Raw genomic sequence first — 12231 nt, 5'->3', positions numbered from 1 at the left:
ACCATACCTGTGTGCCCAACTGGCAGTGGCGTCATGACAACCTAATATCTGGCTGAGCTATATCCTGACCAACCACCACTGTAGTGAAGTCACACTTCACCATAAAGTGACCGGTCGAGCCTCACAGCAGTGCACCACAGATGCAGCCTGAGGACTGCCTGGAAAACATGGATACAGCAACAGGCTGTACTGTAAGTTCACTCATCTCTAGTTAAAAAGGTACTTTACAAATAAATTTTTCTTTCAGATGAACTGGTGCCAAAGATTTGTAATTTACTTCTATTAAAAATCTCGAGTCTTCCAGTACATATCGGCTGCTGTATTTCCAGCAGGAAGTGATGTATTCTTTCCAGTCTGAAGAGGAGAGGTTTTCTATGTGGTTTTGCTACTGATCTGGACAGTTCTTAACATGGACAGAGGTGGCAGCAGAGAGCACTATGTTAGACTGGAAAGAATACACCACTTCCTGCAGGGCATACAGCAGCTGATAAGTACAGGAAGACTTAAATCTCTGGCACTTGCTGGGACCAGTTGATTTGAAAGAATTTTTCTGAACTACCCCTTTAAGAGCTGAATTTAGAAACTTGCTGTTATTAAAGAGCAGCTCTGGAGCATAAATGCAGCCTGAATTTATTACTGCAAAGCAGTAGAGAGAATTTAATAAAGTAAATACATTGAAGATCCCTTACGTTTTTTTTAATCAGTCAATAACTTTAGCTCTGCTACATATATATGTGCAATAAGTTATCTCATATACAGGTTACAGTGTGTGGTCATTGTGGTGACATAGCTGCTGGGCATATAAAACACTGTGTACATTCAGACATTGATCTACCAAAAAGAAAAGGGCTCAGAACGCCAAATCAAATCCCACATCAGCCTCTAACCTGGAGTAAATATATAAAATGCCTCATAAATTATGCAGCCGTGTAGGATGGAGAGGCCGTTCCCTGAAATGTATTCACTGGAAGTGTTCATAGCTTACCCCCTATGGTACTGAAATCAATACCATGAGTGATCTGCCGTAGTACAGACCCCGGGATACGCGGTGTTAATAGTGATAATCAGCGCTGCGTCTATAATCAGGCCGCTGTTTGGGACAACAAGGTGTGTGGGGCAGCCAATGACGGGAATTATTTAAAAAATGCTAATTTTCCTTCTGGAGACATCGGAATAACTGGTAGTTATCTTACCAAGAGAGCGAAAAATTACAGTATTTGCCATTTCTAGAGCTCAAGAAATTCATTCCATATGTTTGTAACTTGGACAAGATCTGATTCTTTACAAAGGAACCGGTAGGATTAGAGGGGGTGTCGATCAATGCCGGCAAAAATAATGTATGAAAACACCTATAATTACATTATGGACATCTGTACACAAGGGTGTCTGTGGAGGAGAGGAGCTCATAGAAGAATCCCATAGGATGGTGGCGTTGGAGGGCCTGGGACTTTTTCCGTCCATCCCTGGTGGCCGTTGTATGGTAGATATAGAATTCCTATAGAGAGGAGGAAGCCAGGACAGATGCCTATAATGTAAGATGGAGAAGTGGTCATTTAGAGTTAGCCCCATTATGGCCTATTATGATATCTATTGCTGAGCTTACTATGTTTATACCCATCCTGGCTGATATTTATTAAAGGGGTTGTCCAGTGAAAATCTTTTTCTTTCGAATCAACTGATATCAGAAAGTTATATAGATTTGTAATTTATTTCTATTAAAAAATCTCAAGTCTTCCTTACTTATTTGCTGCTGTATGTCATGCAGGAAATGTTTTATTTTCAGTCTGACACAGTGCTCTCTGCTGACATCTCTGGCCGAGACAGGAACTCTGTCTCAGTTGTATATGAATCCCCATAGAAAACCTCTCCTGCTCTGGACAGTTCCTGTCTCGGCCAGAGATGTCAGCAGAGAGCACTGTGTCAGACTGAAAATAAAACATTTCCTGCATGACATTTAGTAGCTGATAAGGATAGGAAAACTTGAGATTTGTAAATAAAGGTAAATTACATATCTATATAACTTTCTGACACCAGTTGATTTGAAATAAAAAGATTTTCGCTGGACAACCCCTTTAAACCTCCAAGCATGCTTTACCCAATAGTACTGCAAAAATGCGCCAATCTCTAGCCCGTAGCTCTTAGTACGATGCCAACTGCCCATACTAATAGAAGTTGTCTGAGTAACCTTCTTTTTGCTCTCAGGTCAGGGCTGCATAGAAGGATCATAGAGGTTGGTGCCTCTGAGGGCCTAGGACTTAGGGCCTCCATCCATTCTGAGTGGTGCTTGAATAGTTCTCCTCTCTATTATAGGTAGACATTAGAGATGAGTGAACCGGGTCCGGGTTCGAGACGATCCGAACCCAAACGTTCGGTATTTGATTAGCGGTGGCTGCAGAACTTGGATAAAGCTCTAAGGTTGTCTGGAAAACATGGATACAGCCAATGACTATATCCATGTTTTCCACATAGCCTTAGGGCTTTATCCAACTTCAGCAGCCACCGCTAATCAAATGCGAAAGTTTGGGTTCGGATCGACTTGAGCATGCTCCAGGTTCGCTCATCGGTTCGCTCATCTCTAGTAGACACAGAATAGCAATGGAGAGGAGGAGGCCTGGACAGATGGCCATTATCTATGTGACAGATCAGTGGTCTCACCACCACAACTTCGGGCCCTGTAGGCAGTTGTAGTTTTGGCACAAGGTTAGGAACATTAGTATAGAGCAACCTTTCCCAACCTGTGGCAAGACTACAATTTCTAGCATGCCTGGACAACCTTCAGCTTTACATGTGATGGCCAAAAAGCCCAGGCTGCCAGGGCATGCTGGGGATTGTACTTATGCAACAACTAGAGAGCCGTGGTATAGAGTAGAATCGCCTCACAACTGAGGGGCCCATTATAATCTGTATTGTGGAGGTCAGTAGCTATTTTTATACCCATTCTGGCTGATATTCAGTAATTTCCCAGCATGCTTCACCCAGTGGTATTGCAGGATTTGTGCTGTATGTGTGCCACCCTAGCCTGTAGCTCTTAGAGCGGTGCCAGCCGCCCCCGCTAATAGATGTTATCTGAGTAATCCTCTTTCTGCTCTGGGGTCAGGGCTGCGTACTTTACATCGCTTTATAGGAATCACAGCATTACTGACAATAAATATGTTCTCGTCCTGTCAGGCCGGATGACATCATCTGGAGCCGTCTCAATGACACTTTACCGGAACGAGCGCAGGTCCAAGGCGATCTCCTGACCTTTCCATCTCTCAGCCTGCAAGACAATGGAACCTACACCTGCCAGGTCTCCAACAAGCATGGCCGTTCCTCTGACCAATACGTGCTGGTTGTGTATGGTGAGTAGTGGGCGTGCTGCCAGGGGGAGTTACAGAGGATCAAATAGATGCTGGCAGGAACTCAGCTTTATATAGAAAGTAATTGTGCATATGGGATTGGGAGAAGAGGGATCAGCAAACTCTTGCAATCTGGGTGGCCATTCTGGACAAATTATCTGCTAGTCAGTCTGTGGCTGTGTATTCCAGTATATAGGAATACGTGTAACCATATTCTCGATGTGTGGTACAAATACCCCATGCTTCTAAGGGTACTTGACCTGCCCTCCTGCAGTACATAGCATTGTTATAGTAGTTAGTGAAGGAACTGCAGCTGATAGGAGGCTCTTGGTACTGCAGCCATGTACTTACCATAGTGGGTTAATATTGGAGTCTAGAAGGGTCACCTGGTCTGTGATAACTTGCAGTATTGTCTAGTGTATTGATGCCATTGTGTCACACCTGACATCTTCATTGTTTCCCACAGACCCTGGAGCGATCATTGAAGCCCAGACTCAAGTCCCTTATGCGATCATAGGTGGCATCTTGGCACTTCTGGTCTTCCTCGTAATTTGCGTCCTTATCGTCATGGTCTGGTGTTCTGTGCGGCAAAAAGGTAAGAAGTGATCTCTGTAACAGACTGCAGTGTGGAGTACATTGCTTTGGTGGCGTTGTGTTAATATTCCTAACTAATAGGTGGCTGTAATGTACCTGACTAATAGGTAATCTGCTAATACTTCTCACCAATAGGTGGTGTTCTGCTAATATTCCCGACTAATAGGTAATCTGCTAATACTTCTCACCAATAGGTGGTGTTCTGCTAATATTCCCGACTAATAGGTAATCTGCTAATACTTCTCACCAATAGGTGGTGTTCTGCTAATATTCCCGACTAAGGGGCCTATTCCACAGAGCGATAATCAGCCGATGATCGTTTGTTTAGGTTCAAACCTAAAATCATCGGTCGCCACCTGCGCATCGCTACGTGGAATAGCGGGCGCGGCAGGCAACCGACGATTTCACAATCATCATACATTACCTGTCCAGGCGCAGGTCTTCTCCCGATCCTGCGCAGCAGCAGTTCAGTCGGGCCGCTCCGAAGCTAATGCTGCCGCACGGGACCAGGAGAAGGAGAAGACCTGCACCTGGACGGGTAATGTATGAAACAAGGGCTGCAAGGACATCTGTCAGTTAACCTTTGTGTGTAAATGGACCCTTACAGGTGGCAGTAATGTACCTGACTAATAGGTGATCTGCTAATACTTCTCACCAATAGGTGGCGTCGTGTTAATATTCCTGACTAATTGGTAGTGTTCTGCTAATATTCCTGACCAATAGGCTATATTATTCCTAATAGATGGAATTATGTTATTATTGTTCACCAATAGGTGGCACTGTTTTAATTTTTTTTTAAAAAGGCAGTATTTTCTTAATATGCTTGAACAATAGGTTGCGCAGCGATATGTTGTTATTCCTAGCCAATAGGCAATGTTGGCTTAATACTCCTAACCAATAGTTAACATTATGTTGTTATTCCTACCCTATAGGTGGCGATGTGCCTACAGGGGGTGTGGTGTTGATATTCCTACTATATAGGCGGTGTTAATATTCCTAATACGTAGTTTGACTTTTAAAACCGTGACCTCCAACCCGTGACTGTCCAGCTGTTGTTAAAACTAGAACTCCCAGCATGCACTGACAACAAGATACTGGATTCTGCAGTAGCCTCAGGTTGGAGACCATTGCTGTAAGTGATGAGTGTCAGCGCTGTGTACTGTGGGATCATGTTAGGTCTCCCTCCTCTTGCTGGGCTGTTATATATAGTTCTTTGTTCCTGTAGCTGAGTTTACAGATAGGACGCGACAGGGGCCACATTTCCTTCATATTGCCTCGGGCTGTTGACTGTAAATGGCGCCCGTGTCCTCCGCATGCCTATATGTATCAGATCAGCCTTCACCCTCCCTCTAACATTTGTGATTCTTTTGTAGGCTCATACCTGACTCACGAAGCCAGCGGACTGGACGAGCATGGAGAGGCCCGAGAAGCATTTCTAAACGGGGGCGAAAACCACAAGAGGAAGGAGGAGTTTTTTATTTAAAAAAAAAAGAAAGAAAAAAAAAGACACAGAAGAAAAAAAATCCCAACACAGTATTAATAACCTGAATTTTTTTTTATTTTATCTTACCTATGGAGGGTGGGCAGCGGGGTAGTAGGAATGTATAGAGACGCCATAGAAGGAGAAAGAATTAGCCTCGCTGTTGCAAGGGGATCGGCCATGTTGGATGCTGCTGAGCCCCTTACAACTACTGGGGGATGGGGGGAGGGTTGGAGGGTCATTGACTTGATTTAGAAGACTGACTTTGATGTATGCAAGATAAACACTGCAAAGGTCCCTGAAATGGAGGAGAATAATAAGTATTTTTTTTTTCATTGTGATTGAATATTTACAAAGGAGCAACTGTACAGATAGGAAAGGGTTAAAAAGCGGGAAAACCGCACTGTAATGCTCTAATGAGGTCTGCACCTCCATACGCACATACCCTGACTCATTGTCCGATGCTTAAGGAATCATCAAGGCCTGGTCTAGGAGGGAGAGTCAGGCACCTCTAGGACACCACGGCCCCCCGGGAGCGGAGCTGAGTGAGATGGGCAGGACAGGCCGCAGTCATTTGTGCCGGTACAGGCTCAGTATTAGGAGCGTGACGTTTCCTTAATCACCGTAATTAGGCAGAAATCAGCTCAGAGCCCTGGTGAGGAGGGGGGGGGGGGTACTGCCATGGGAGGAGATGCAGCCATAAGTCACAGGTTTATAAGGGACAACGTGAGAATTCAAGACAACTGCAAGTGATAGAAGCAAAACCAATGTGCCCGCCATTTTTGCCCTTTCTGCCAAATAGAGGAAGCTGCACCTCTAACCTCTTTGTGTCTTTGTGAACCTGGAGAATACCCCAAATTATTTTTCCATGGCATCTAAATTATATAATGCATTGGTCTGGATTAAACTAGCCAATCGATTTGTGTACACAGCTCTTGTGAAGACCTATGTGATGTCATATGATGCTGTGGTGGTGTAACTCCACTCAATGCAATGGAATCCCATACAAAGGAATAACACTGCTGGAGAATCTGACTACATATAGGTTTGTTTGTAGTCTGTAGTCAAAGAAACACATGGAACTTCATAAGAGCTGTATGCACAAAACGGCATAGTAAAACCGAGGTACTGTGTGGAGCTCTGTATCATTAAAAACAGGCTCCACTCTTTTCCCAAGAAATAGCACCACCCTTGTCTACAGGTTGTATCTGGTATTGCAACTCATCCTCGCGTAAGTAATCGGGACTAAGCTGCAATACCAAACACCACCTATAGACATGAGAGGCGCTGCCTCTGGGGATGAAAAACTGATATAAACCACAACAACTCCTTGAAATACAGGTGGAGTAATTTCTCATGTTCAGAGCAGACAGAGAAAAGGCTTCTGGGAAATGTTCACAGTATGTATAATATAGGTGATTGCGGGTCTAGCAGCAGACTCTGATATCTGAGAAGCAATAGCTGATATAAGCAGTGAGAAGCCATTTACTCTCCGCAGTCCGGGACCCTCTCCAAATGATTTATCTACAAAAGATGGTTATCTGGATCACAGGCCGGGGGCCGTTCAGATTGTTTTATTAAAAGCTTGGGTTATTTTATGAGATTTTCGAGGTGGGGGTGCAGAGGGAGGACGATTAACCTCATCAAAGCCCCTGAGGCCTGGCTGCCCCCGCACACTGCAGCACCACTATAACAAAGCTGGAAAAGGCAAATATCAGATGCACTGAGCACCGCATAAACCTGCACTGATCTGCTCTAGGCCACACTCCAGGGAGATAACATGGCGGCTCTCATTCACTCCACTAGACGCAAAAACAAGGCAACAAAAGTGACAAGTCTCTTGTACAGAGATGCCCCCTATCTGCAGCTTACAACAGACCAGTGCTGCATATTTAACAAGGAGTGAATGGGATAACATAAATTATATAGCAGTTCTTAAAGGCCGCCCTCTGTAAATGGCGCTTAGCGCAGAGTATATGGCGTATACCTCTTCTTAGTTAAGACATTAGTGATGCACAATAGAGAAATCGAGTATGTGCACTTTTCCTTTATAATTCATTGTGGAATTTGCCATTAAGGCTGCATTGTTTGTATATTGTTATTTGATGGGGTTACCGATCAAAAGCATTGAGCAAAGGAGGTACAGTACTGTTTGCTGCTTGTTTCTTTACATGAAAGCATGCTAGTACTGCACCCTCTGTTCTATAAATGAGTCTTTGCTCAAACATTAAACGCACTAATATTCAACCAATACCTATTATGAGAAAACATAGATACTCTGCCAATACTTATCATGAGAAAATATCAGATACCTCACTAATACTTATCATCATATCAATACTCAAAACATCACCAATAGTTTACATGAGAAAAGATTACCAATATACCACCAATACTTAACATGAGAAAACATCACCAATACTTAAACATGAGAAAAAAATGTCATCTATATAGCACCAATGCTTAACATGAGAAAACATCATCAATACCCATCCAATACTTATGGGAATCAATATGTCACCTATATTTCTCATGAGAAAAAAATCATCAACATACCACCAATACTTATGTGAAAATGTCATTAATATACCTCCGATGCTATAAGAACGCTATAAAGCCTTACACCTTCAATAGCTCATGGTCAAATGAATTTAAATTTAGCCGACAGCTGTCACTCCTAGTTTCCCTATACACATGACCATCTGGCACAGGTGACTGGTCATGTGTTTTCTATGGGGAGGGGATGGGTAACCACAGCAAGACAGATCTGGTGGCAGCTTATCCCTCCAAGAACAACCCTGACTCTTCTCTCTACTGACATCATCGGTGGAAAGTTGGGAGGCCCCCATACACCCTATATAGTCAGCCAAACACAATGGCAGCAATGTAAAGTGTATAGGCACTTTAAGCCTAGGAGTATACCTATCTGAAATAGTTCTCCTCTACTCACAGGATAAGAGATAACATGCTGATTGAGTCAGGTTAAACTTCACTATATAGAGGAGGAAGCAAGTGCCCACCTGTTAAGTCAGCTCTCGCTTCCTCCTTGTTCCCTACTCTGTGCCTGTGCTACTACACGCACAGACAACAAGTGGGAGGGGCTGCCTGGATGATCCTTAGATTGTGCGGGCTGCCCACTGAAGTGATTGGCGGTCTGCTGCCATTGCTCCTATTACGGGGTGCATGATCACAATTTTTCAACATGTTGAAAGACCACAATATCAGCCGACACTAACATGCGCTATTACACCAAACGGGCGGTAATTGACCAAGTAAGGCCAATAATCATTTGGGGTAATAGGGCCTTTAGACTCCTACTGATTAGCATGTTATTTTTTATCATTTGAATAAAGCATAACTATATGAGATGGGAATACTCTTTTATTGCACTCTGCCATGTATAGGGTTAGGGACAGGTTGGGACTCCTAGCCTGTGACTCCTAACTTCCAAAATGCTCTGAGAGCATGTGAGAGCATATATTGTACATTTCCAACACCAGGAAGGCCACAAGGCAGGGACCACTTAATAGACAGAATATCTGTAAAGGAACTTCATTTTGTTTTTTACTGTTTTCTTCTCTACTCACATCCAAAGTAACTGGAACAATGACCGACATGTGACAGCTCAGCTCTGACAACGAGTTGAATTGGAATTGTTGTCTGTTTCCAAGGGCAACTATATATATATTTTTTTTCATTGTCATTTTGGGTGTAAATGGAGGAAAGAACAGTGTTAAGATATATAAAAGAATTAATATAAATAATGTAACGTAAAGCCTGTACTCAAAAATCAGTTTATTCTCCTTTAAATAACATTTCATGACTGTTTAAGGGTGTGTGCGTATAATGATGCAGAGAAGAGGTCTGACTTGACCCCATCTCTAGTTTCTAGGGGAATCGCAATGCTATCAAAGAAGGGGGAGAATAGCCTGATGTTCGTTTCTCCTTTTTTTGAGCACTGAAGAGTCAAGAATGGGGGGCATGATACGAAGAAGTGGTTGTGCCGCATTGATTTTACCATGTACCCCCCCCCCCGCCCCCCCCCCCAAGTTGTACAGTAAAAATAGTTTCTATTGGCCGCATTGTGACTTGGCTCCTAGTAGGCGGAGCTCCTCCTATTTAGGGTTGGGAATATAAAGCAGGGATAGAATTCTTATTTATGAGATGGTTGGGAGCCAATGAACTGCTTTGTAACACTACTTCCTGTTTGACAGGAAGTTATTGACTGGGCTGTGTATATTGTCTGTTTTTTTTTTTTCACGGGGGGAGGGGCAGGGTGGATTTTTTTTTTCCTCAGTGCCGTGTTACTTTTTCAGAAATTTTTAGATTTTGTTTTTTCTTTTTTTACTTTACCCCATTGTCGCTTCTTGTTGTTTATTGTTAACTGTAAAACCTTTAAAAAGCCATGAACCTAGGGGAAATTAATATATAAATATATATATGTAAATAAAACTATAGTCGATTCTGGAAGCGGACGCAGAAGGTGCCACCATCACGTGGGAAAAAAAAGGAGATCACTCACCAACTCAACGTGTACTGTGCCATCTTTTTCTTTTTTTAACCTATTGCTTTAACTCTTTTGCTGTTGGCGGAGACGCCCCCCCACTCGTTCAGCAAAAGGGCTAATTGCTTGTCAAATAACCGGCCTAAAAGCCATATACTTTTAACAGCACAATGTCCTGTTCCACTGATCGAGCGGCCACAGCAGCACAGAGGGAAACCCCTCCCCCCACCTGCGGCCGCCGTCACATGGTGTGGGCTGTGTGGGGATGGTAAATCCAGAGAGGCCGGTGATTATTACTTTCCGTTTTTGTTTACTAGACTGACAATTGTGTACAATCTCATCTATTATCAGTGTAGACGGCCTCTCTGGTCTTAACCCAAGAGCTGCTTCGTCGTTCTGAAAAATGTGGGCTCTGGTCTTGTTGTGGAGAGAGAGGCAGAGGGGGATGTTGTTTCTACCCTATTTGTGCGTGGGGACAGGGGATGATAAAGTTAAGCGGGGGAGGGGCTTTGTTTTTGTTTTTTTCTTGTGTTTTCCCCTCTTTCCTCTCTCCACCACTCTTTGATCCCCTCCATTATCCTCCTGTCATCTCACAGCCTGTCCGGAGCACCAATTTTGTACACAATGTACCAAAAAAGAACAAAAAAAAAAAAAAGAAAAAAGAAAAAAAAAACAGATTAAGAAGCGGACAGATTAAAAAAAACTAATAAGAAAACTGAAAAAAAAAAATAAAGTTCATGTTTAGTTATTTTCATGTGTTATGTCTTTGTGTTTTTTATTATTATTAGTAGTAGTAGTAAATAGTTATATGTAGTAAAATGTCAATAACAAAAATTATTTGACACATTTAAATGGACACTGTCAATAGTGTGGGTTGGTTGGGGTCTGGGTGTCCCAATCCCATTCATCCTTACAACTGCAAGAAACACTCAGCTGATCGATTCACTCTCCACCGCCCTGCTGGAGTCTCCACTGTAAGTCTATGGGGGTCAAACAAAGACTGCAGCATGCAAGGGAGCGAAGCAGTGCCTCTCCCAGTGCAGTCAGATGAGTGGTACGGGTCTGAACACCCAGACTTTAAGGTGTGGAACATGGATGGAAATTCTAACAACAAAGAGAATTACAGTACTCATGGCATTACATACGTATTGTACCTGAAAGAAACAAACAAAAAACAATTGCAGCGTGTGTACACAGATTAAATGTGTACAGTGCTGAGGGTGAAGGTAAGAGACATATCTTCATCCTCAGTGCCCCGTACCCACTAGGAAGCTATAGACAAATCTAACCTGCTGATAGTTCCCCTTTATAGTTAAATAGATCACAGATATTCTGGATTATCAGACACTTTCACTGATGTTGGATTAAAGGAATTCTACTGTAATCAGAATTTTCTTACAATGGCTCCATTCAGTTCTTTCCCAGCAGTCACATGGGTCAGCCATTGAGTATAAAGGGCTGACCATAGTCGCATCGATTCTGCTGCCAGATAAAGCGGTGAAGTGTTTTCCTAGAATTGTCATATTTGCCGGAGGGCAAGAAATCTATACAAGGTGAATCATTTTTTGGTGGAAGTGAATCCTCTACTTATGGAATTTGGTCGCACCCATGTTGTGCTGCTACAAAGAAAAAAAAATTGTATTTTGTCTGCAGGGTTGAGTAACCTGTGGCGCCTGCCAGGGTATGTACAAGCACAGACGTCTGAAGGGTGAAATCCACAACAAACTGCAAAACAGGAAGCCAATTCATTCTATTTAGGACTACAATACGGTGTAAGGCGGGTTCACACAGTGTATGACAGTAGCCGTTCCATGACATGGCTATGTCACAAAATGGTCGCTGTCAGTGAAATTCACGCTGGCCAGTACAGCAGTACTGGTCAGATCAACTTCACTTCTTTTGATTTGGAATGCGGGAACATTCGGGTGTGCCCGCATTCCAAATCACCATAGTCGGAGCCGCACTTTTAATTGTCTGCACATGTCAGTTTTCTATGCGGCCTCATGGAATCCCGGATGGAGTGCATACCCTCCGGCAGGGATTCCATAAGACACAATGTTATTTTAATTCTCAATAAATAGTAGCCGGTGTTGCAATTTATGTTGTGTGAACTCAGACTGCGTTCATACTACGTTTTTGAAATGTTTTATTTTATCCGTTTTTTTTTTGTTTTTTTTGCCAAAAACGGATGAAAAAAAAAAAACTGATGCCTTTGTGTGCATCCATTGATCTGTTTTTCCATTGATTTCCATTATTAAAAGAAAAAAAAAAAACAGATCAAAACAGATCCATTTTTTTTTTACGGACACAAAAAT

At 42.8% G+C, this 12231-nt stretch overlaps 1 protein-coding gene across 1 annotated transcript in view; it reads left to right on the top strand.

Moving 5' to 3' along the window:
• Positions 1-6255, top strand: part of CADM4 (cell adhesion molecule 4) — a 277306-nt gene extending 271051 nt beyond the window's left edge. The window contains exons 7-9 of the mRNA XM_069946938.1: positions 3169-3341; positions 3805-3933; positions 5306-6255. Of these exons, the coding sequence (XP_069803039.1) occupies positions 3169-3341; positions 3805-3933; positions 5306-5415 (412 nt within the window). The 3' untranslated portion in view covers positions 5416-6255. The remainder of the gene's footprint in view (positions 1-3168; positions 3342-3804; positions 3934-5305) is intronic.
• Positions 6256-12231: the final 5976 nt, after the last annotated feature.

Source organism: Dendropsophus ebraccatus, chromosome 12 (genome assembly GCF_027789765.1).
Source record: "Dendropsophus ebraccatus isolate aDenEbr1 chromosome 12, aDenEbr1.pat, whole genome shotgun sequence".
Lineage (NCBI taxonomy): Eukaryota > Metazoa > Chordata > Amphibia > Anura > Hylidae > Dendropsophus > Dendropsophus ebraccatus.
The sequence above is the reverse complement of the archived record's forward strand: the minus strand, read 5'-3'. Positions and strand labels throughout refer to the sequence as shown.